General features: G+C 37.4%; 1 protein-coding gene across 4 annotated transcripts in view; it reads left to right on the forward strand.

Moving 5' to 3' along the window:
- The window catches only part of LOC131165002 (alpha-N-acetylglucosaminidase), a 104,387-nt gene that overhangs the window by 36,005 nt on the left and 42,009 nt on the right, over window positions 1–26,373 (forward strand). For all 4 annotated transcript variants that reach the window (XM_058122600.1, XM_058122601.1, XM_058122602.1 and 1 more), the window contains exons 6-9: window positions 12,931–13,025; window positions 13,247–13,328; window positions 14,572–14,678; window positions 25,233–25,263. In XM_058122600.1, the coding sequence (XP_057978583.1) occupies window positions 12,931–13,025; window positions 13,247–13,328; window positions 14,572–14,678; window positions 25,233–25,263 (315 nt within the window). The remainder of the gene's footprint in view (window positions 1–12,930; window positions 13,026–13,246; window positions 13,329–14,571; window positions 14,679–25,232; window positions 25,264–26,373) is intronic.

Below are 26,373 nucleotides of genomic sequence, written 5' to 3' on the forward strand. Positions count from 1 at the left end.
GGTGCAAAATGAGACAAAATTTGCATGAGAACAGCAGTGTAGTGATGGAGTTGCCTAAATTTACGAGCCTTAAAAGGCACAGGAAAATTAGTTCGAGTATGATAATTAATGCACATAGATGTGTAATTTTACAATGCATTGTCCAAGTGGATAATAGACACATAGCCATGTCACGAGTCGACCTTGTTTAGGGCATTATGCTTGCCTGTGATCGCTTGTCTCGTGCGTTTGGGATGGGTTTCCATCATGTAAATACTAGTGTAGGTTTATTTTCTAGAAGTAGTTTCTCCCTATGCCAAATAAGGCAGTATGACTCCTTGGTCACTTTGATGTTTCCTAGTGCCAGAGTGAGAATTGCATAAAAATCTTTTTAGGGGAGGGTGAGTGTTCATCAACTTGTAAACTCACTAGATATTGTCAATGTGTTTAGCCTACTTGCCTCCCTCGCTAGACACAACGTTAACGGAGGTGTTGTTAATGAATTACTTTGCGTCAATGTTTATTGCTTACTTGCTATTATTTTCATAAGTTGCTTACTACTTCCTCTGATATTTGCTTGAATAATAATGAAAGTATTTTGTGGATGAATTGTGGTAAACTATAGGCTAGCTAGTTAAACAAGAGGGGTTTAGCTAGCACCGCACGGTCCTTTCACAAATGTGTGAAAATAGTCGGTTTGTGACACTTGGTATTAGAGCCCGATTAATTGCTACGTGAATTTAGTTGCCTTTGTTGTGGGTAAAGCTTTGGTAAATGACCATGGTGCCAACCAATGCTGAGAGAATTAGTGTGCTAGAAGCACAGGCTGAGATGGCAGCCAACAATGTGGCCACGAAAATTGCCCAATCGAGGGAACTAGTTGATGAAGTGGTGGGATCACAAAAGCATCAAGCAAGTTTGGTAGGTGAAATGTCAGAGGACTTTCACCATACTATGGAAACCTTGCAAACTCAAATAGTTATGCTCGACTGATTACGTTGGTGATAATACCGTTTCATCCAAAGAGTTTGGCATAGGGGGAAACAATGGAATGTCTTTCATGAAAGGCAAGCCCAAAAGTGGGGGAGTCGACTATAAAGCATCAACTTCAAAAGAAGCTTCATCATCTCGAAAGAGTAAAATTTCGTATTACTTGTGTCGAGGCCCTTATAGAGTTGTTGAGTGCCCTCAGAAGGCAGCACTTAATGCCTTACAGGCTTCCACTGCGGAGCAGGTAAGGGAAAGTGATGGGGAAGAGGAGGATACTTCGAGGATGGTTGCAATGCGGCTGGTGAACGCATTGGATAAGCAGGCAAAAGCATCAAAAGTTACACAAGAAAAAGGACTGATGTTTGTGGACTTGAGGATCAATGGGAAAAGTACCCGTGCTATGGTGGATACCGGGGCTACTCATAATTTTGTTTCACAGGCAGAAGCAAGGAGACTCAACTTATCCTTAGAGAAGGATTCAGGTCGCATGATAGCGGTAAATTTTGTAGCCCATCCTACTCTAGGAGTAGCCAAGCAAGTGACTATGAAGCTTGGGTAGTGGGCAGGTCATGCGAATTTCACAGCAGTGCCATTGGATGACTTTCAAGTCATTTTGGGAATGGAATTATTGAGGGGGACAAAGGTAGTGCTGATGCCTTTTGGTGGTTCCTTGTGTCTAGTGGGAGATCACCCGTGCATGGTGCAAGCCGTTGCGACGAAAGGAGACCATGGGAAGTTCCTTTCATCCATGCAACTTAAGAAGGGGTTGAGAAAGGGTGAGCAGACATATCTAGCCACGGTGGTGGTAGATGAAGAAGTAGGCCAAGAGCTGGTGCCTACGACCATCCAAGCTGTGTTGGATGAGTACAAGGAAGTGATGTCGGATAAGCTGCCTCATAACTTGCCTCCACGACGGGGTGTGGATCATGAGATCAAGTTGTTGCCAAGAGTGAAACCACCTGCTAAGGGGCCATATCGGATGGCGCCTCTAGAGCTAGCAGAGTTGAGGAAACAACTTGATGAGTTGTTATGAGTGGGATATATTCGCTCTTCCAAAGCACCGTCCAAGGCATCGATGTTGTTTCAGAGGAAACATGATGAGAGCATGCGGATGTGTGTAGACTACCGCGTGCTCAGCAAGGTGACAGTGCGCAACAAGTATCCTATTACGTTGATTGCCAAGTACTTCACTAAACTTGACTTGAGGCCAGACTACTATCAGGTAGGGATTGCTGATGGGGATTAGCTGAAGACAACTTGTGTGATGCAGTATGGGGCATATGAATTCTTGGTGATGCCATTCGGATTGACGAATGCACTTGCAACATCTGTACCTTGAGGAACCAGGTATTTCGTGAGTACTTCGACAAATTTATCGTGGTGTACCTAGATGATATTGTTGTCTATAGTTCCAGTGTTCCACTCTGGAGGAATATAAAGAGCATCTATGGAAGGTGTTCGACTGGATGAAGGGGAACAGTTTGTACATGAAGAAAGAGAAGTGCTCTTTCGCTCAGCAGAGCATCAAATCCTTGGTCATGTGATTGAGCAAGGTTATATCAGGATGGATATGGAGAAGGTCAAGACAATTCAAGAATGGAAGATCCCAACGACAGTGAAGGAGCTGTGTTCCTTTCTTGGCCTTGCCAACTATTACAGGAAGTTTGTAGAGGGGTATTTGCAGAGAATTGCTCCTATGACAGAACTGCTGAAGAAAGGTCATGGGTGGAACTGGATAAACAAGTGCCAGGGAGCCTTTGACGACTTGAAGGATGCCATGATGAGAGATCTGGTACTTGCTCTTCCGGATGTCATGAAACCCTTCGAGGTGCAAACAGATGCATTAGACTTCGCCCTTGGAGGAGTCTTGTTACAAAAGGAACATCCTATTGTGTACGAGAGCCATAAGCTAAGTAAAGCAGAGCGAAAGTACTCAACTCAAGAGAAGGAGACGCTAGCGGTAATACATTGTCTCTGCGTGTGGCGAGATTACTTATTTGGGTCAAGGTTTGTGGTGAAAACGAATAACTCGGGTGTTAGTCACTTCTTCACATAGCTGAAGTTTACACCCAAGTAGGGCCGATGGCAGGAATTCTTGGCAGAATTTGATTTCTCCTCTAAGCACAAGGCGGGGCACTTGAACCAAGTTGCTGATGCATTGAATAGGAATGCCGAGCTAGTGGCCTTGCAATGGTAACACACCTGACTGTGAGTATTGTTACCACGACGATGTAGGAGCCCATCAAAGAGAACTTAGCCAAAGATTCAGTTGCATAGATACTTATAAAGCTGATTGAAATAGGGAAAGCACGTTAGTTTTGGATGGAAGACATATTGCTGATGACCCATGGTAGCTGGCTCTTTGTGTCACGAGTTGGTGATATAAGGAAAACACTGTTGAGAGAGTCTCATGATACCATGTGGGCTAGACATCCAGGATGGCAGCGCACTTTAGCTTTACTAAAGTAGAGGTATTATTAGCTGCACATGTGTGATGATGTGGTTGATTATACCCGAACTTGTCTCACTTGCTAACAAGACAAGATGGAGCAGAGGAAGATTGTAGGGCTTCTAGAGCCCCTACCAGTACCATCCAAACCATGGGAGGGTCTCACTGGACTTCATCACCAACTTGCCCAGAGCGGGAGATGCAGGGTCTATACTTGTGGTTATAGATAAGTTTTTGAAGTATGGTACATTTATGCCCGGACCAAAGTATTGTTCGACAGAGGATACGACACAATTGTTCTTCACAAATATTGTGAAGTGGTGGGGTGTTCCCCAAGATATTGTTAGTGACCGAGACTCAAGATTCACCGACAACTTCTTTACAGAACTTTTTGGGATCCTCGGTTCACAGCTTGAAATCTCTTCGAGTTACCATCCACAGATAGATGGACATACGGAGAGATTCAATGGGCTACCAGAAGAGTACTTGTGCCATTTCGTTAACGCCAACCAGAAGAATTTGGTGCAACTACTTGATGTGGCTTAGTTATGTTTTAATGCCCAAAGGAGCTCAACAACCGACAAGAGCCCTTTTGAGCTTGTTATAGGCCAGCAGCCGCAGTTACCTCACACAGTGGATGAGCCATACAAAGGAAAGAGTCCCAAGGCGTACATCTTAACCAGAGAATGGAGATAGAATGTAGAGATTGCCCGAGCCTACTTGGAGAAAGCTTCTAAGTGGATGAAGAAGTGGGCAGATCAAGGGAGAAGACTGCAACACTTCAACATAGGTGACTTGGTGCTTGTTAAGATCAATCCTGAACATATTAGGTCACTACGAGGACGAGATAGGAGACTACTTCGCAAATATGAAGGACGAGTCCCCATCTTGGCCCAAGTTGGGAAGGCCTCTTACAGAATCGACCCTCTGACTTGGATGAAAGTGCATCCGGTGTTTCACGTCAGCTACCTCAAGCCGTTCAATGCCAATACAGAAGATCCAAGCAGAAGTCAGTCAACCAGATCAAAATTGAAGACAGTGCAACTTGACAGACGTGAAGTAGAAGACATCCTTGCAGATAGAGAGTTCACATCCTCAAGGAAGAAGCGGGGGGAGTTCTTAGTGAAGTGGAAAGGCCTTGGTGACGAAGAAATCAGCTAGGTTTCTGCGGAAGATATGCAACCGTTCATGGACAAAGTAGAAGTGTGCCTAGCGTGAAAGTCTACGAGGACGTTGACTGCATAAATGGGGGTGCGTCACGAGCCGAGCTTGATCAGGGCATTATGCTTGCCTGTGACCGCTTGTCTCGTGCGTTTGGGATGAGTTTCAATCATGTAAATACTAGTGTAGGTTTATTCTCTAGAAGTAGTTTCTTCCTATGCCAAATAAGGTAGTATGACTCCTCGGTCACTTTGATGTTTCCTAGTGTCAGAGTGATAATTGCATAGAAAGCTCTTTAGGGGAGGGTGAGTGTTCATCAACTTGTAAAACTTACTAGATATTGTCAACATGTTTAGCCTACTTGCCTCCCTCGCTAGACACAATGTTAACGAAGGTGTTGTTAATGAATTACGTTGCTTCAATGTTTACTGCTTACTTGCCACTACTTTCATAAGTTGCTTACTGCTTCTGTTGATATTTTCTTGAATAATAATGAAAGTGTTTTGTGGATGAATTGTTGTAAATGATAGGTTGGCTAGTTAAACAAAAGGGGTTTAGTTAGCGCCGCACAGTCCTTTCACAAAGGTGTGAAAATAGTTGGCCCGTGACACCATAGTATTGGCTTTGGTTAGTATATTTGTGGACTAACCTGAAGTAATTGAATAGTCAAATTGGGCTATTATTAGTATGATCACAAAAATGTGGGTGTACCTATATGATCAAAATATGAGAATTGAGAAAAACTGTTGATTAATGATTTCCTTAACTAAAGGACTAGCTAAAAAGTTAATAGAAAGTAACCCAACCTATGTAATTGGAGATCCCATGAATAGGTTCAATGGGTAGTAACAAGTCATTGAGTAGTTTGGTGAGTATTATTATTATTTTTTTTATCATCCCTATGGTGTTTTGAATGGTGCAATTGTATTGATTGTAAGGTTAAGTTTATCTCTTAATAAATCCATATCCTTTTTTAGGTGGTATGTTTAGTTATAGTTACACACTTGATGGATTTAACTGTGTGAGTGTGGAAGTGGTGCCGTTTCCTATGAAAGTTTACTAGGTTAAAACTTTCTAGAGCACTCATGAATATCCAGGTAAGGTCCATGGTCTATTTGTACCAACCCATAGGAGTTTTGTGTTTAGAGCTGTTATGTGAGTGATATGTTTATTGTGTTACACTAAAATAATTTGGTTCAAGAATTTAATATTCACCAAGTTCTTGTAACTCATAACATATTTTCTCTAAGTGTAATTCGAACCAAAATTTATTATCACCCAATGCATTGCGTTTCGTAATTACCCAACTCTGATTTAATCTTTCTTCAATTTTTTAAATTTGAATCATGTGGGGGATTGTTGATATTTATGTTGGATGTTTCAAATTAAAAAAAATATATATTTAATTACTATTATATAATAGCCGTTGGTTTTATTTTAATTAAATATACGTTAACTTTAATATATTAATTAGTTTTAACATTTTAAAATATTAAGTACCACTTTAATGGTTTCATACTTATGATGCTAGAAGTTATACTTAATTTTACCTAAATAAATTGTAATCCAACTTCATTTCAAGATATGTTTCTTTTCTTCAAAACAACTCTATATTCTACTTTATTTTGAGATTTATATTTTGTTGTGTAATTAAATGACACTACATCTCCTAAAGCTCTAGTGTTTGTAAGTGCACACAAAGTTGAGCCGGCTAAGTAATCCTGGAGGTCGTGCGCACAATGACTATATGCACAGAGAAATGTTTTCCATAGGTGTGATATTGACTTTAAGGATAGTGGTCCTTCCATGCCTCATCTTCTGATAAGTATTTGTATTTTTATTTAATATTAATTTTGTTAGTAAATATTTTTCCTTTTATTATATTTTCCAAAATGGGATGATTTGTACATGTGCCTTTATCTTGGATCAACATCATAGGAAATATGATCATTAGATGAGGAAACCAAAGGTGCAGCAGTAGAAGCTAGAGGGGACTCTCTTAGAGCATTGTCATGAATACACCTGCAAATTAGAACAATTGATATGATGAGAAGGACTCGAAGTACATTGAAATTCGAAACACATGTGGATGATTAGGTAAGGACAACAAACTAGAAACTAGAAGATTAGGCAGAGGAAAAGACTCATTGAGGTCGGTAGCACTCTGGGACCGAGAGTAGCATGGTGTAGACTCAAAGAAGGTAACATTTTCAAAAACAAAAACTGATGCAGAGTAGGACTATAACAATGGTATCCCTTTTGAGTACACGAGTAGCCTAGAAAGTCACATTTTATAGCACAAGCATCCAACTTATGCACCTTGGCATTTAGCTAATGAACAAAGGACACACACCCAAATGTACGAGGAGGTAAAGAGAATATAGGGAATTAGGACAGAGAAAGGAGTAGGGACTTTTACCACTAAGAATAGAGGATGACATCCTACTGATAAGATATCAAGCAATAGGGACAACATAACTCCAAAACACTTTAGGAGCATGCATTAGATAAAGTAAGGTGCGAGTGACTTCAAGGATATATCTATTTTTCCTCTTTGCAACACCATTTTGTTGAGGTGTGTGGGCACGAGATGACTGATGAACAATACAAAACTGAGTCATATAAGTATTGAATTGAGTACTCAAATACTCTTTAGCATTATCACTCTAAAATATCCAAATTGACAAACCAAATTGAATCTTTATTTTAGAACAAAAGGCACAAAAGAAATGATATAACTCAGAACGATCTTTTATTAAATATAGCCAAGTCATCCTTGAATAATAATCAACAAAGATTAGAAACTATCGTAACCCGACTTGGATATAACCCGACTAGGACCCCAATTTTTCCTCTTTGCAACACCATTTTGTTGAGGTGTATGGGCACAAGATGACTGATGAACAATACCAAACTGTGTCATATAATTATTGGATTGAGTATTGAAATACTATTTAGCATTATCACTCTGAACTATCCAAACTGACAAACTAAATTGAGTCTTTATATTAGAACAAAAGGCACAAAAGAAATGAAATAACTCAGAATGATTTTTAATTAGATAAAACCAAGTCATCCTTGAATAATAATCAACAAATATTAGAAAGTATCGGAAACCCGACTTGGACATAACTTGACTAGGACCCCAAACATCATAATGGACTAACATGAAGGGGCTTGCTGCCCATTTATTTACTTGGGAAGCAAAAGGGACACGATGATGCTTTCCCAAATGACAAGACTCACATGCAAGACTAGATAGGTCTCAATTAGGAACTGGTAACTTCAACTTTTCCGATGAAGGATGACCAAGGCAATAATGGATTTGGAGTGGTCTGGCAAAAACAGGCTGGTGGTAAAAGGAGATAATGGCTCAAAGTGATAAAGTTCACCAGCTTCACGGCCTTCGTCAATTGACTTCTTCATCTTCAAATCCTAAATGACCACAGTTTGTATAAGTTGGAAGAGATGACCCCTCCATGTCTTATTCAAGTTGTTTGTGTTTGTGTGCACCTCAAAAGTGTTGGAAACTGGGAATAAAATTGAGAGAACCTTGATTTTGTATTTTATCATGTTGGATTTGTTCTCATCACATAGTTGCTCTATGGTTTTCCTTGTACATTGGAGGGTTTCAGCTTAAAGGTTAGTGTTTTGGTGTTCTTGTTTCTTTTCTTTTTTTTTTTTTTCTTTTCCTCTTTTAGTTTCCACCTTGAATATTTTGTGAGCTTTGGTTATTATATTTCAGTTTGGAGACTTGGTGGTTTAAGCACTTGTGATTTGTAGGTTGTTTATTTGGTTTTTCTTATTCTCTCTGACTTTTTGTTTCTTTTGGTAGACAGAATGCCGGAAAACTTTCAAATGACAGTATGCTATCCAAAAGGAAGAAAAATAAGAAATTAAAAATTTTGAAGTATCTACACAAAGACTACATTCACATATCAATATAAAGTCAGCAGAAATCATCTTAGTGTGAGAATCCAAGGTTTAGGCTTGAGACGTGTCTTGGATTCTCAAAATGGTAGATGGTTTATGTGAAAAGTTGGGTTTCCATTTGATATTTTCATCTAGGTAAACAAAGAAAAAGCATTTCGAAAATAATTTGAAAAAGAAAGAGAACACCAGTTTTACCAAATACAGGAATTAGTTTACAAACCAAAATTCTTAGCTGCAGGGACTAAGTAATGAGATGGGAAGGTGTTTATCTTTCTATGCCTTCAAAAGCTTCCCACTCTGTAACAGATTTTTTGTGTTAACTCTATTAAGAACTACCAAGGTCTTAAATTTTGATTTCGACTCAAATTTCGAAGCTCCAAAAGTACGGAAATTTCGACAGAAATTTTGATTTGAAGTGTCAATTTCGATTTCGATTTGCAAAAATGATGGAAATCAGTAGTAAAACATAGAATTCTTTTGTGAAGCTTTAGAAATGATTAATAGACATGATAATGTAAGTTTTAGGACTAATATATTACAAGCAAATATATCTATGCCGTGTATGAGATGGAGAAGTTGTAATATAATGTGTGCATCAAACATATGTACATTAAATATATTTAGTGAATCAGTTAATACAAATGAAATTCATAAATCATTTAAATATTATTTATTATACAAATAAGATAATTTAGACATGAATGGTTAAATAAAATGTTGTTGTAGGTTTATTTTTTCATATAATTTCAAAAGCACTTGTAATAATCTTTTGTTTCAATAAAAATGAATTTAATAATTAATGAGAGAAATTTCACTTCACTCCTAAATCTCTCATTTGAATTCCGAGGAAATTTCATTGCATAGTTCAAATTTCTACAAGTTTCACTAAAATTTCGAGATTTCGATAAATTTCGGATGATTCGTTGAGATTTCGATGGAAATTATGTAAGATAGAAATCAATTGCCATTCGATTTCGAGGGTCATGGAAATCGAAAATTTTGATGGAAATTTCGACAATTTTGTGGAAATGGAAGACCATGAGAACAACCAACTAATAAAATCCTTTATCTTAAAGGAGACTTTAGCTTTCCAGATGGAACAATGAAGAGGAAAGCACTTAAAAATTTTAATCAAAAGCTTATAGAAAAATTCATAAGAATAAACTCATGAAGAATCCAAATTCCCTACCCTATTATCTCTCCCAATTGAGCATTGGCAAGTGGGAGAGATCGACGTCCTCCGCCTCCCTATCATTTAGAGCCCTACAAAAATGGAAATCCCAAGAAGTATGTTAAATCTTGATATACATTGTTGGCCCACAACCTAATAGCTTAAGATTTTAGGTAAGTGGTAATCTAACGTATTATCAGAGCTGGCTACTAAGAGGTCCTGTGTTCTAGTCTTGTTGCCAGTGTTTATTATGTGGTGTTTTAAAAAATTATTATATTCCCTGTAATTCTCTCACCATGTGCTGTAGGGCTGCACATGCAGGGGCGTGTCAAAGCTTGATATACATTGTTGGCCCACAACCTAATAGCTTAAACTTTTAGGTAAAGTGGTAATATAACAAAGTAGAAGACCATTTGAATTAAGAAAGAAGTAATGACAGCATTGCGTGCTAAGGAGAGACGATATAAATGAAGTTATGTCCAAAATATTGAGCAAAAATCAGAAGATTCAAAAGTGTCAGCACTTCTAACAGAGGCAGCATGGGGCCTGACTTGGAGAGAAAATGTCTCCTTCATTTCTTGGTGTATGTGAGTGAGTGTTCAAGGTTGACACAAAGAACTCTCTGAGTGTAGTTTCTAATGCATTTTTTCCCGACTCAAAAAAGTCCAAGTAATGTGAAAGATATGATAAACATAGTGCATGAGAGTCACAGAGAATCAGCTCCTTCCGAATTTAATACCCAACTCCCAAGTCTATTTTAAGCAATTAAATGGGAAATATTTGGTTGAGAAATATATTTTCATGGTTAAACATACTCAAGCCCATTGTAACTAAGCGATTTGATCAACAAAAAACCCATGGTAGGAATCCAGCTCCACTAAGTTTCATGTCGCAGTCAGTAAATTTTCCTTGAAAACATAGGATAATATATTTAAGTACCAAAAATATTTTCTAATTGATTTGGTGCATGTGCCCAACTTTGAAGTAAGTGCAAAGGACCAACAAAATACCAATAACTCGAATACAGTTGTCGACACTTATTTAGCAACTGTTTTGGCATGTTATGTGATCATAGAATGCCCTAAAATTTAAAAGGAGAGCTCTATAGGACAGCCATATGACCAGCTATGCTATATGGATTAGAATGTTGGGTAACTAATAGACAGCATATCCAAAATGTAAAAGTTTCTGAAATAAGAATGCTGAGGTGGATGAGTAGTATAAATCTAAAAGATAAATTAAGGAATGAATGCATTCGTGATAAGTCAGGCATAGCACTTATAGAACATGAGATAAGGAAAAGGCGGTTAAGATGGATGATGGATTGAACACACGAAACAATAGTGCACTGGAAATAATTGCTGTTTCGGGAATTGAGCGTGAATATTTGACGGCAAGAGATAATTGGGTGTCTCTGGAGTTGGCGGAAGATTTGTTGAGTATCTCATTTTCAGGTTTTGGTAGGGGTAAAGATGGGTCAGCATTGGACTTTTGCTGTTTTATATGGGGGGTTTGGTTGCAGTGGAATGCTCGTATGTTTAAGGAAAGAAGATGTTTTGTCTCTACTTTAGAATTGGATTCAGTATTTGGCCTTGTTGTGGGCTTTTGCAGTAGGTTGTTTCAGAGGAGTCCCTTTGTCAGATTTACTATAAGTGATTGGCAGGCACTGCTGTTTTGATATTTTTTGTTTTTCGTTCTTTTATCTTCTAAGGAGGATTTTTTATGATCCTTTTTGTACTACTCGGTTATCTTTAATAAAATATCTTCTTTTTCGATAAAAAAAAGCCCTGGTGAGGATGAGCTAGTTAATGTTAGTGGGAATAGGACTGTAAGAGGGGAAAGGGTTGACCTAGAGTAGCTTGGATTGAAATAGTGAGTGAGCAAAGATTTGATAACACTTTAATCTTTCAATAATCATAGTATATTGCCCTAGATAGTGTGAAATGGTGGATGAGGATTGAAGTAGCCAAGCACACCTAGTGGGACTTAAGACTTGGTTGTTGTTTTATGTGATTGCCTCGTTCTCTTCTACTTTGAGATTATTTAATAAAACAATGGATGATCTTGTTAAGGATGATTAACTAACCATCTTGCACTTTGTTGTTCTTCTGTCCAGCATAGTTTTGACAGTTCATTTTTCTTCTCCATCTTGTGGCCTCTCACTTATTTCTCTCATCTTTTCAATTTCTTATACGACAACAACAAAACCAAGCCTTAGTTCCACTAAGTGGGGTCGGCTATATGAATCTTTTTCCGTCAATTTATGCGATCATGGACCATTTCTTTTGATAGATTCAAGGATATTAAATCCTTACTCACTATCTCCTCCCAAGTTATTTTAGGTCTACCCCTACCCCTTCTACTGCCCCCCACAGTAACTAAGTCACTCTTCCTCACAGGTGCACTATAAGGCCTACGTTGCAAGTGTCCATACCATCTGAGTCGTCCCTCCCTTATCTTATCTTCCATAGTGGCTACACCTAACTTACCACGAATATGTTCATTCCTTAATTTATCTTTCAATATTATACCACTCATCCATCTAAGCATTCTCATCTCGGCAACTTTTACTTTTTGGATATTATGTTTGTTCGTCGCCCAACATTTCGATTCATATAGCATAGCTGGTCTTATAACTGTCCTATAAAACTTCTCTTTCAATTTTAAGGTTATTCTACGATCACATAGCACACTTGAAGCACTTCTCCATTTTATCCAACCTGCTTTAACTCTATGCATTACATCATGTTCAATTTCTCCTTCAGCTTGCTTAATAGATCCAAGGTATCGAAATCTACAAGTGTTATTTATTTTTTCATCATCAAGTTTAACTTTGTCTCAAATATTCCTCCTATCATTACTAAAATTACATTTCATATATTCTGTTTTATTTTTACTTATCCTAAAGCCTCTAGATTCCAAAGCTTCTATCCATAATTCTAACTTATGGTAAGCTAATTTTAATGTGTAGTATATTCACAAAGATTTGTGTCTACATTTGCATGAGAGTTGAAAATGTTGAACTACTACACACAGAGATGTATTTCTGCATATGCATAAGAATTATATTGAAATAATGTTGCAACTTGTCCCTCTCTCTCTCTGTTTTTTTTTTTTTAAGAAAAAGCTAATTAGAATGTTGCCGATTGTCCTCATTCTATTTATTTCCCTATGTTTGTGTTGTATCCATGTTCCATGTCCCACGTCTTTGCTTCATGGCTTGCTTTTATCTCTATTTTGTAAACAGGTGGGGTGGGCCTTTATCACAAAATTGGTTGGATCAACAATTGATTTTGCAGAAACAGATATTATCTCGCATGTTAGAGCTAGGCATGACTCCAGGTATAGTTCAGTTCCATAATTGCTTTGACCTTTCTTTGTCATGAAATCCATATAATAGAATGTCTGACTGAACTATGAAGTGGGATAATAATATAATATAAAATTTTCTTGTATACAAGGATTCAACTGAAATCTATTTTGAGTATCAAATTTTTTTCTTGCAATATATTTGGCTAGTTTTGATTTGCCTTATCACTTGCAATTCTCTTTCTTTGTTCTAGTGCTGCCATCATTCTCTGGGAATGTTCCAGCCACATTGAAAAAGATATACCCCTCAGCAAATATTACGAGGCTTGGTGACTGGTACTCAATTTTCTTGCTAATTGACATGCTAAATATTTTTGTATCCAACAAGTTGTAACTGTGATACATGTTTCTTTTCTATTTTTAATAGAAGCTTTACTGTTCCTTTTGCTGCTGCTGGTTACTGTCATTTTGTTCCTAGATTCTAGTTAGATTCCATTATCTGATTGTCAATTTTTTCCAGTCCTGGTCTGTTACTGAAAGATGAGAAGGACTTGTGTTTCATTAGAAATAATATCATTTTGGCATATGATCTTTTTAGTTTGAGTCCTTTCTTTCTGTATTCCGCTGACTATGTACAAATGAAAACACCTTTTTACTTTTTGCATTTGGTTCTAACTTTACCTATATCCTTCCCTTATGGCGGAGAAAAACTATAAGGTTCTTTTGAGAAGAAATGGGCATTATAGATAAGCAAAGGCAACTCTCAAGAAGGACGAAATTTATTTAGTTACAGTGTATTTTGTGTGTGGGAGAATATGCTTAATCAATTTCTTTATGCATCTGAAATTTCTTTTTTGATAGAAGAACAATATCACTAATAGAAAAGAAAGATAATTACCAAGAATGAAGGATAGGACATCCTCCCAAGGACAATCATAGTATGCATTGAAATTTTTATTGATCACCTAACCTGTTGGCTCATTATGGCACCACCTGGGGGGGGGGGTGGGGTTTGAACTTAGTGGGAGCAAAAATTTCGTGCAACTACTAACTTAAAAATTAACTACAGAAGCAAGCATACAAGCAAAGATTAGTTTAGAGATGAGGAGAGAGTTGCCATGATCACAATCTTGGTGGAGGGAGGCGGACAAAGGCAAAGAAGAGAGCCATTGCGAGGTTAAGACCCAACTTCAAAATTGTTTTGGTATTTAATGGTAAAGCATTATGAATTTTTTATTACTCAGGGCATTTACTGGAAGAGTTACTTTCAACCCCTGGCACTAGGCATGCTTACTCTGTCTATATTTTAAACATGAATCTTCTTTAACATTAGGTGAAAGATCTAGGTATCACAAACTTTTCTGATTCTGTTTAGCATTATAGATTTCATATCATTTGCTTTACATTTTTATGAGTTCATTTAAAATTAATTTTAATCTTCGGTTATGTTCATTACAGAGCATATTCTGATTTCTTGTTTGTTACCTTCCTGAAAGGGAACAAATATTGAATTTAAAAAGTTTGCAAATCATTTTAATGCATCCGTAAGTTGACTGTTTTAATTTATCTTTCTTCATAGGAACACTGTTGATGGCAATCCTCGTTGGTGTTGTACTTACCTTCTCGATCCTTCGGATTCTTTATTTGTTGAAATTGGGGAGGCTTTTATAAAGCAACAAATTAAAGGTGATCTTCCTGTCTGTTGGTTATTTATTCTTAGTGACTGTAGTTATCCACCATAACTAACTAATGCAAGATGTTACTCTGCTCATTTATTTTTATCACTTCAGTTATCTGTCATAATTCTAACAAATCCAAGATGTTAATAGTTAATACACACATGTACGTATATGATATGCAAGATGTACCCATATGTATGCATGCTTACACACCAGCGAAGATGCATTTGCATATGAAAATTTTCAATACATGAGAAAATTAATAGCGAATAAGGCAATTTGAGCTCAAGTAGTACATGCCTTGTGAAGGTAAAAAAAACCAAAATATTGTCAAAAGATTTGGTATAAGATGATACAAGTTAGTTTAGAATTGAATGATTTTAATTATTTTATGGGTTGGACGAGGATCAAGTCAAATTTAGTAATTAAGTTTTATGTTAGTAGATGAAATTTCAACCTTTCATATGAAATTTTAATTCCTTGTAGTAACAATTTTGATCCTTCCTTCTCTGGATATGGCGGGGCAGATGTGTCAAACTCTTTAGGGGAAATGCTTATACTAATATTGTAGTTTCATGTCATTTTACGAGTATAAGTGGAAAATTTTTATTTGATAGTTTTGAATTGGTGATTTTGGATTATAGAAATTGTGGCATGGAAATATATGGACAGATGTTTTAATGGCTTATCAATTAGTATGGTTGAAACTGTGGCTATTTAGTGTGGTATCTTCTATTTCTAAGAAGCCATCCTTTTATATTTGCAAATTTAATTCATTACAATAGATTAGCTAAAATATAATAATAATAGCACCATTTCCTAAGGTTGACCCATATAAGAGTACTTGTGTATAAACAGATTTAGAAAGTAAAAATATTTGGATATTTTTGTCAAATATAGTATTATGTATTTTTTTTTTTCAAATATAATATTATACTTAGTGTAGTCTTATAAATTATAATATAGTTTTCTTGAATGATCAAATTAAAAATAAATGCTTTTTTCGACTTAACATTTGCACTAAGGATAAATCCGTATATGGGTATTTTTGTAAACAAGCTAAAGATTTATGGATATCTTTTTTGAACAAAATGTTCATGCCCTTGAACACACACATACACACAATGCACACATAGAAACATGCACAAGCACCCACGCGCATGCGCACTTATGTTTCTCTTTATTCATTTTTTGTGTTATGATATTGGTTTACCTTTGAGGTGGGATGAATTCATGTTTTTGCCAGAGTATGGAGATGAAGTAGAAGATGGTGTTAAGTAATTAAAGTTATCCGTGCATTAGAAAGTTCAAGTACTTTCCAGTGGCATGGGATGTTTTATGCTCATCTAAAATAAGTAAAAATTCTCTCCTTCACACACACACAAGGTTTTTGTGCATTTCAAAAGTCTAACAATGGTGATTCCTTCCTCAATCACTTTGCCTACCTTTAATTCTCCCTATTCCTTTTCTCTCCCTACAACAGCTAAATGAAGAAATATGTGGGGCATCAGCTTGTTTATAATTTTATTATTTAAAGAGATGGCTTCAAAATGTAGAGCTTTGAACTTACTCAAAGATACATGATGAAATCACACACCAAATGTGAGAGGCCGAAAGCATCAATTTGGAAGACCTGTTAGGGTTATATTCATGTACACACACATAGGAGAGTCCATTGACAGATTTAAAATGCAGCTTTGGTTGCTAATTCGGTGGTTGACGATGTAAGGAGGGGAATTCTTGTTAACAGGATTTTGAAAAAGCATATGACATGGTGAGTTGGGGTTTCTTGGATAAGGTTATGGCTAAGAAGGATTTGGTTTAGTTTGGAGAAAATGGATTGAAGGTTGTTTATCTATGGTGAATATTCCTGTTATCATGACTAGTTGACTGCTCCACCTAGGGACTGGTTCAAGGTTTCTTGGGGGTTGAGGCAAAGGTCTTTTTTTCATTTTGTTTATGTTAGCTGTTGATATGTTGAATAGGTTGTTAGTCAGGTTGAAGGCCTAGATGTGATTTGTGGTCTTGGGGTAGATAGGGAGGAGGTTGTTGTGTCCCACCCAATGTTACCTAGAATGTGGAACATTCTAGTTCGCGGATGGGAGTAGGACCACAATACGGCATATGCTCTAACATGTAGAATGATATGGGCACATAAATAGATATATTGGTAAACAATTTGCAACTGAACTTGTATATTTTGGAGTGGTGGTTGAGGTGTTTCTAAATCTAGAAGACATTTTATTTTGTGAAATAGATTAAAAATGACTGAAAATAGTATCATGATTCATGAGGCAACAATTCCCCTTTAACTAATAAATAATTTGTGATGTGAAAAATATTGAATGAAAACTTTTGATTGTTTGATTTAGCATTTTAACAAAAATGTACCAGGTTTTGGAGTGTTCATACAAATTCATGGTTCGTTAGGGTGTTGGTGTTTTCTGGTGAACATGGGCCCACCTTCAAATTGTGGATGATATCATGTTTTTTTCTTGAAGATGGTATTGTGAAATTCCAAAAGGTTTTAACTTAACTCAAAATTTTATAGAAAATTTTGGGATTGAAGATCAACATGTCTAAGAGTGGGGTAGCTGGTATAAACATGGGGAGAGGTGAGACACAGGGGTTTGCTGTGTTAGTAGGCTGTACAATTTTAAATTGGCCTTTGAGTTATTTGGGTTTCCCCCTAGGAGATAATCCTAGCTTTCCTACTTTTGGGATCTGGTGGTGGAGAGGATGGGTAGAGGTTTAGCGGAATGGAAGAGGCTCATTTATCTTTAGGAGGCTGTATTACTCTCGTTAGTGCAGCTCTTTTGAATCTTCTAATCTATTCTCTCTGTTTTCAGAATTTCTGCAACTATGGCTGCTGCCTTGGAGAGGCTTATGAGAGATTTTTTTGGCTGGATACACAGGATAAGAGTGAACTTGTTAGTTGGGATAAAGTTAGAAAGCCTAAATCTCAAAGGGGTTTGGACCTCAGTAATGTGGTGTCCAAAAACGTACCAGTAATTGGGAAATGGTTGCGGAGGTTTCCCTTGGAGGATAACTCTGTATTGCGCAAGGTTATTGAGAAGTATTAGAATGGTTGGTATACTAGAGGAAGTGGTAATGCTTCTCACAATCCCTTGGAAATATATTTCAGATGTTGCTCATTTCTTCCATCCTCGAACCCTATTTAGAGTTGGCAATGCAAATTCTATTCATTTTTGGGAGGATATTTGGGTTCAATGGAGTTTTGATTCCTTGTCTTTTTAGGTCATTAGTTCACATTGCTTTGATTTATCCTTTTATTCTTTCGAGGAGGCTCTCTTTATTGGGATTTTCATTTCTTGAGGAATGAAATAGAGGCAATGAGTTCTAGTTTGTTGAGAGCTTTGGATTCTTTCATTCCTCGAATGAGCAATGACTCAAAAATTTGGATTTGGGATGCTTCATGCTTTTGGTTCTTTCACTATGAAATCTTCTTCTCTCATTTTGTTGAAATCATCTTGCTCCCCTTTCCTTTTGAATAACGCTATTTGGAAAGCTAGGGCTCCCTTAAATATCAGGGTTTCAACTTTTCATGTTGACTTGGGCCCACGATCAGATTAATTGTGGAAGCCTTGTAAGGCAAGCCGTCCAGATATTTGCAGTACATGTTCAAAACCTGGTGAAACAAGTGAGCACCTTTTTGTCCATTATTGGGTGGCTAAGAAGATTTGGAGGAACCTTTTCTCTTATTTTTAAAAGGTGATGATTTTGCCATGATTTGTTGAAGCTTTCCTTATGTTGAGGTTATGATGTTTTTGTGTGAGGAAGAATGGAATGCTATTATGAAAATGTGCCGTGTTTGCACTTTTATGCACTTTGTGGCTTGAGAGGAATGCTAGGATCTCAACTCCTTCCTATTTATTGGGATAGAGTTGTTATGTTGCTTTTTTTGGGCACACTCCTTGGGGTTTCTTTAGGGAATTTTCTTGTCTGATCTTCAGAGGGATTGGAGAGGGAGCTTTATTGTAATTATTTGTTTGGTTGTTTTTTTGAGGATATCTTTTTTTTTTGATAATAAAATAAAGTATATTAGATGGGGAAAAAGAAGGTACAACGTGTGGGGACAAGGAGTCCGCCAAAAAAAAAAAAAAAAAAGAAAGAAAGAAAAGTAAAAACAAAAAAAACTGAAGATTACACCATGAAACTAGATAAAAACCAAGAAAACCCCTTTTCAGACCCTTTCCATCATAATTATACTGAACATTTCAAATTTGCTAATTCTCTATGATGCTTCAATTTGTGGCTTTTGCCACCATCCAAGCGAACCTCATTTCCTCTAATATCACTCAACTTTAAATCCAACTTATCCAAAAGATCTTTAGTTTCTAAGTCCTCTTTGGGAATTCCACAGGAGTAGGCAATATTCTATCCCTATGTTGTGAATTGTTCACTAAACCATCATTTTCAAAAATAGACGCTCCCTCCAAACCTTCCAACGGGGCAGGATGAACATAAGGTAAATCCCCTACTTCATCGCAAGAATCAGAAGCGTATCCATACTGTTTTCAAATCTCATCCAACAATAACCCCCCACCACAATCAAATTCACCAAAACCATCACTTTCTGAATTTGAAATACCCCTCCAACCCCAAAATTTCCTAACCTTCTTTTCTTCTCTTTCCCCATTGCTATACCTGATCACCTTGTTTGTAAGAGTCTTCCACCATGCCAAGTTCTCCTCTGGAGTCTCTCCTTAAAAGCTTTGTCCTTGTCGCACCAGAATTTTCTCTCTTCTCATAAAACACCTTCCTCATCTCGGCACCCATATGAGCTAAGTTCCAGCAAGTATACACCTTACTACCCTCAAATCAATCAAAATTTGGACACAAGATATCATCAATCTCCCCCATAGTTCCTCCTGGACTTTTACATCTTACCTCCCCATTTTTTGAACACTCTTCCAGCCTTGTTACATTTTTAATACCACAGTCTAATTCTATCTCCAAACTATTGATAATTTGGGTATGTACCAGAGTTTGATCGGCCCGACTTGAAGTTTGGAGTGCTGGACTCTGAACGTGAAGTTTAACCTCCTTCCCGCTGCTTGTTTCCTAAGCTCTAAGGACTGAAATCTGGTCCATCCCATTTTTGAAATCCGGCTCTGTCTTGGCTGATTCCCTTTTTTCCTGTCCAGCATCCTGACCTTTGCCATTTATCTTTTGAATAGAACCCAAGAATGAGGACCTTCCCCAGATTCATTTGAGCCCACCTAGATAGACGTAGACCTAAGTCTTGGGCTTTCTCAAGTAAATGACCCAACTTATATAAAAAAGAAATACCCTTCTTATCAATTCGTTGGGCCAAGTCCAAAACAAGAATTATAACTCTCGGCCCATATCTCTTCGCTTCCTCCCCCCCTGAATACAGCCCTAGCAGCCTCTGAAATGAACAATTCCTCCATCAGAACCCTAGCTTTCTTCTCAGGCAAATCTGACTGGTTGATGAAGATTGCAGCCTTCGGAGGTTGTTGATTGTTTGATGACTGGTTGGCTATGGTTGGTTCTGGAAAATTAATAGCGGTTGCTGCTGACTTCGGAAGCTCAGCCTTGTTCAACTGAACTACACTGCCACACCTACAGCACCTATGCTCCTTTATGGCCTCCATAACTCAATCTCCAGAGAGGCATGACCTGCCTCCATTATCTGAAATGTGGATGACCATCTGCAACCATACCTGCCAAATCTTTACGCAACTCCTTTGCCAAGTTGCAGAAAACACTTGCAAAGCTTCTCCATCCCTCACCTTTTGCTCCACTGGGAATGAACACATAAAATCTCCTACAATTCCAACCCGACCCTCACTCCAGGAACTTTCCCTCATTTGTCCACCTAATCGACAGCTAATAGTTTGTTATACCCTTGCGAAAACTTTGGAAACCCCTTTATCCAACCGAAGATCAATAATCCTTTGATAAACCACGAAACAGCCTCTTTTGATAACCTAATCCATCTGTTATGAACATCATTCGGCTTGACCACAAGCAAAGATGATCCCCTTGCCCATATTTAGACGCAGATCGAAGGATTTTCCTTCAATCTGAATCACTCGGCTCGTCATAGCCTAGACCAGTCTTCATTGCAGTGAACGCACGAGGGGAGAAGAGGAACAGTATTGCGTCGGGGGGAGAGAGAGAGAGACGAATAGTGCCATGGTGAGGCGCGACTCAAGTTCTTGTCACTTTTTTGAGGATGTCTTATTCTCCAAACTTTGTGTGTGTGTGTGTGTTTTTTTTTTTTTTTTAAATGATATTATTTTTCTAACACCAAAAAGAAATCCCTCAGGGGTTGAGAGGGGTGGATTGCTTTCTTTTCTTTCTATTTTATTTTTTATTTTTTATTTTTTATAAATATTTGGGATGCTTGTATACTTATCCACATTGTAAGAACCCCTAGGTTTGGGCTTGGAACCATAGAGGTGGTTGTTGAAAGGGGAGGCGTGTTTGTGGTGTATGAAAGCAATGTTTTAAAAGGCAAAGGGTGTAACATGAGGCCTTCTAATCCTAATTTTGGATTCACTCGAATCTGACACAAAATTTTAAAATGAGTAATCCTTAACTAAAAGACACAAAAAAACGCTTCTTTTGTGCTAATGTGTAGTTGCTATAATATGTGTTTGCCTTTTAGGAGTATGGAGTTTTTGAAGGTGAGCTTTGATTTTGCCTTCTAAAACATTAGACACATTAATGGATGTTTGAAAGAGGGCCCAGAGAAAAGAACGATGCAGTCCCCAGGCAGCTCAAGCATGAATGATGGCAAGTAAACTGGTTGTCATGGCTGGTTGAATTCCCCAAGCTAGTGGGAGTTGAAACATTAGGGATGCCACCCTTCAATAAGATAATGCTATGTCAATCTCAAATCATGAGGAAGTGATATATTGTTGGCTCATAGAGTAGTGATTCATGGTTAGAGTGAGAGAGATGAAAAGAGAACACATGTCATTGTGGTGGATGCTTGAGTAGCCTAAGAAAGGGAGGCTAAGGGGTTAGGACACTCTTAACCTTGATTTGAGCCCACCAAGCCAAGACTCTCCAAAACATCCTATGACTGCTCAAGAACATTCCAAGACCAAGATTGGCACCAACAACTTATCTCTGTGACCAATCCTGGGTGGACACTGCCATTTTTTACCTCATACTAGTGCATAAATAATTTTAATATGAGTCAATGTCATAATCTAGGGGCAATCAAAAAATTTACATTAAACGCTGCATGGAAAGTTGTTAGTTCACCACTATACTTAAAAAGCTTGAGTTGGTAGGTTGTGGTCCAACATGTGTTTCAAGCCTTAACACTCCCCTACATGTGCAGCCTGACTGCACATAGAGAGAGAAACAAAAAATGATTAACACCCGTATTGGGGACACGATAATTTTTAATGAACTTACATTAAATATGGGCAAGAAGACTAGAACCCAGGAGCTCCCGACAACCATGGCTCTAATATCATTTCAGATCACCACTTTACTGAAAGCTTAATCTATTAAGTTGTGGGCCAAAAAATTTATTTTGAGCCTTAACAGATGTCATTCAAATGCCTTGAAAATTTTCAAAAAAATTTGCGTTGCTTTTTTTTTAAATCCAAGTGCAAAAGCTGATTTCTCATGGGGGTCAATTTTTGTGGGGCTAGTCCTTGTGAGAACTCATTCCCTCGGGGGATGCCCTCCTGCAAGGGAGGGGGGACTTGTGTAGGGTTGTCCCTCCTGAGGGTATTACTCATGATACTAGTTGAGCAGGTAGATGTCAATTTTTTTCCCATTTTTTTCTTTTGCAATCTTATCCAAGTTTAGCCTTGATCTGGTCCATATTTATTCTTTTGAGTTTAAGCAACTATTCACCGATGGGATTTTGCATTAAACTGTGTGAGCCCTAAATCCTTCTAGGAAAAGTGGAGTGAGCTTGGAATAAAGACCGATAGGAAAAATTGATTTAAGTCCCTTTTCAAAATAAGAACTTTGAACCTTTTAATGGTGCAAAAGTTTGTCCAAACAGCTTCCACCAATATGTGGTGGATGGTCTAATGTAACAGCCTTGCCCTTGCATGTGTAGAGGCATTAGTTTTTAGTTCTTGATATTATCTACTCTGGTATTTAAATATTTTATGGTGTCATTTAAGTGTTAAATGATTTCTCAAAAAATATCCCTTCTAAAGGAAAAGGGACGAAGAAAGACTTAGCATGGCATAATAGGACAGTGGTTATTAATCTGAATTCTTAACTTTATGTGGTCGGGCACAAGTCATAAAATGCCGGTTAAACACTTAAACCTTATCCAGTTCACAAATGGATAAGGGCACTATGGTTGCTCGCTGTTTTGGAATGTATTCATGAATGATGACAGAGGTTTCACCTCGGAATACAACATCATGATGTGTTTTTTGATGTGTCAGTTTTACGAGAGAAGCTATAAAAAAAAAAAATTGTTCATTTTATGCATGTCTCTTTATATTGAAGTTGAATGAAGTCTATGGCAAATCAAGCTTAATTTTGATGCATTTATGCGCATCTAATTAGCATTTTTTTTCCTGAAATTAGTAGGTTCTGAAATATTTTCTTATGGATTTTCATTGTCTAAATTAAATTCTACAATGGAATGAAATAGTTGTGCTACTAAATGTGATTGCTTGATTGCCATATTATGGGTACATGACTGCATGTTTATTTGAACTCATTTAGCAGTTCCTTTGGGGGGAATGGTTGGGTTTTGGGATCCTGTCATGGAGAGGTTGTAGTGTTTAGATGGGTGGGAGGGTGCTTTGTTTCTCTAGGTGGTCGTATCACACTCATTTCCGGCTTGTCTTTCCAGTATCCCTATTTGTTATTCATATATTTTTGGAATTCTGGTAGAGAGCTAGTAAACTTGAGAAAGCAATAAGAGGTTTTCTTTGGATAGGTGTAGGGGAGAAGAAGGATCATTGGTTAGTTGGAAGATTGTGTGTAGGTCTAAGGAGGAGGGTATTTGTGTCTTGGGAAATTAGTGTCCAAAATCACTGCCTTATTATGCTAATGGTTGTGGTCATTCCCTTTCAGGGAAATTCCCTTTGGCATAAAGTCATAAAAAGTAAATTGGCTTGCAGGCTAATGAGTGGGAGGCTTACTTGGGAAGAAGTTGCTCCAAGAGTCCTTGGAAGTGGATTGCCCAAATAGATTTCTTTGTTTTCTCCTTATATCAAATATGTTGAGGGCAATGGGTATTGGATTCATATTTGGGAAGACTCATGGGTGGGGAATTTTGCCCTTTTGTCTCTTTTCCTCAATTATATCATCTCTCCTTAGCATATAATAATGTCATTGCTTCCTTTTTTTTTTTTTTTTTCTTATTTAAACTTCAAATGGGTCTATTGCTTCTTGAGATTTCCATTTTCATAGGCCTCTAAATGATTGAGAGGTGGAGGAACTCTCTTCTTAGTTTTGAGGGAAGTCATCTCTCAATTAGGAGGTTGACGGCTATTGGTTTGGATTCTTCAAGAAACTATTCTTCTAAAATTTTTCTCAGTATTCGACTAAAACATATAAGTTCTTTCCTCTTCATCTCACTATTTTGAAAGCTAAAGTCCCCTGTATGATAAAGGCTTTTGTTTGGTTGGTTGTTTTTAATGGGGTTAACACCAACAATCTGTTTCAGAGTAGGAGATCTTTGAAGGTATTATCTCTGGATGTTTGTGTATTGGGATAGCTCAGAATCTGCATGTCATTTTTTTTTTTTTTATTGCTTTTTCTCTGGGAGGTTCTGGAATAATTTGTTTTGTTTATTTGGAGAGAATTGGGTGTGTCCAGTTTCTGTGGAGGATTTAATGAATATTTCATTACAGAATTTGGGAAGAGTGGAGATGGTTCAGTCTTATCGGTTTGTGTTTGCAGTTTTATGGGGAATTTGGTTAGAAAGGAAGGCTAGCATTTTTTTGAGGAGGAAGACGACTTGTCCTTTGCTATGGGAAAGGATTCAGTAATTGGCATCTCTCTGGTCCATTGCAGCAGGCTCTTTTAAAGGGGTGTCTTTTTCGGATCTTCAGCATGATTGGAAGGCTGTCTTATTTTGTTTTCAGTTTCTTCTTTTTTGTTTTCTTTTTTCCATAGAAGGATTTTTATTCTTCTTTCTGTATATTTTTTCTTCTTTAATGAAATCTCTTCTTTTCCTACAAGAATAAAACTACATAATTATTTTTAGAAAAAAAAAATTCTGTTCACTTTGTGAGCTTATATGGGCCTATATTCGTATCAAAAAGTGTGCCCTTGGTGGCTTCTCATCCCACATAGAATTTATCACTGGGTAAGGAAATTAAAACCTGTTGTAATTATAGTCTTACAAGGTTTGAAGTTACCAAGTTTGGCATTAATGTTTTTTTCTTTTTCTTGTCATTTCTTTTGGGCCTGAATCATTTGCTGCTTGATCATAATCATCATTATGGTTGATTGACAGGCATGAAGTTTGCTTAGCATGATATGTCTATGAGGATTTATTCTTGATATCCCCATTTTTAATTTTTTGTCTGACTAGCTTTGTGGTTCACCTTATGTCTTTTTATTGCAGAATATGGGGATGTAACAGATATCTATAGCTGGTAATTCTCATTTTATACTTTATAAATTAATTTTGGTGCATATAGTATGTTGTAACATGTATTTTCCAAGATCAAATTGTAGAGCATTTTTTCATATGACCAAGTTTTTTTTTTTTCCCCCCTCTATCTCTTTCTGTCTCTCTCTATTTAAATAATAGTATTTGTGAAATTTAGAGAGCTGAGGATGAGAAAAAAGAAAAAGCAAACCAGAGCTGCTTAAATGTTTGTACATTTGTATGCACAGTGCAACATATAATCACATATAGTGTTGTTGTGGGTAGGGTGTGTGTGTGTGTGTATCTTTTTGTGATGTAATGGTTGAAGGCATGGTAAGCACTTGTGTGAAGCAGCTTATCATCACTTCAGAAAGAAGCAGAATGGATGATTTACAAGAGAAGTGGTGTAGCCTGGTGGTAGGAACCCTGATCATGACTCTGCAGTCATGTGTTTGACTTGCCCTGTGCTGCTCCACATTTCCCTTCCCCATGCAGAATCCCTTGGACCAAAAAGAAAGACTTAAGAATTGATGATTTACAACTGAAAGTAAGATCTTCTGATTAAAAGTACAAAAAAATTGAGATCTTGACCTAGATTTGGTGGTTTTCTGAATTTGGGATCCAGCTATGTTTCACATGAAGAGGACTACAGGAGGGGGTGATCCTTCACTTCTCCATGTTCTAGGAATGCTGCATCTTCAAGCCAGTGTTGCTTGGGCCAGACAGTAATGGGCTTATGAGTAATGAAAGAGTTTCATGGGCTTTATGGGAGTGGGAACGGTTTGTTTTTAAATTTCTAATTGACTTGGCACAGTTGGTGAATTGTTTTGGCCTTTTACTGAAGGGGGTAAGGTAAACTGGTGGGACGGGTGCAACGTGGCTTCTTTGTCAATTGGAGAGTCTCAGATGCATTCTGAGGCAGCTTCTCTTAAAGGTTGGATACTTGGTTAATAAGATGAAGGGGCTTCTAGCTTTGATGATATGTTGCTATGCCAATGGAGAAAAAGTTTGCCTTGTTCTTATTCAAATTTGGTAGGTCTTTTTCCGGAAATTTCTTTTTTCTAAATCAGAATGTTGGAAAGTTATGAGCAGGTGCTAAACAACCTCTTGATGG

This window comes from Malania oleifera, chromosome 9 (assembly GCF_029873635.1).
Source record: "Malania oleifera isolate guangnan ecotype guangnan chromosome 9, ASM2987363v1, whole genome shotgun sequence".
NCBI classification, from domain to species: domain Eukaryota; kingdom Viridiplantae; phylum Streptophyta; class Magnoliopsida; order Santalales; family Ximeniaceae; genus Malania; species Malania oleifera.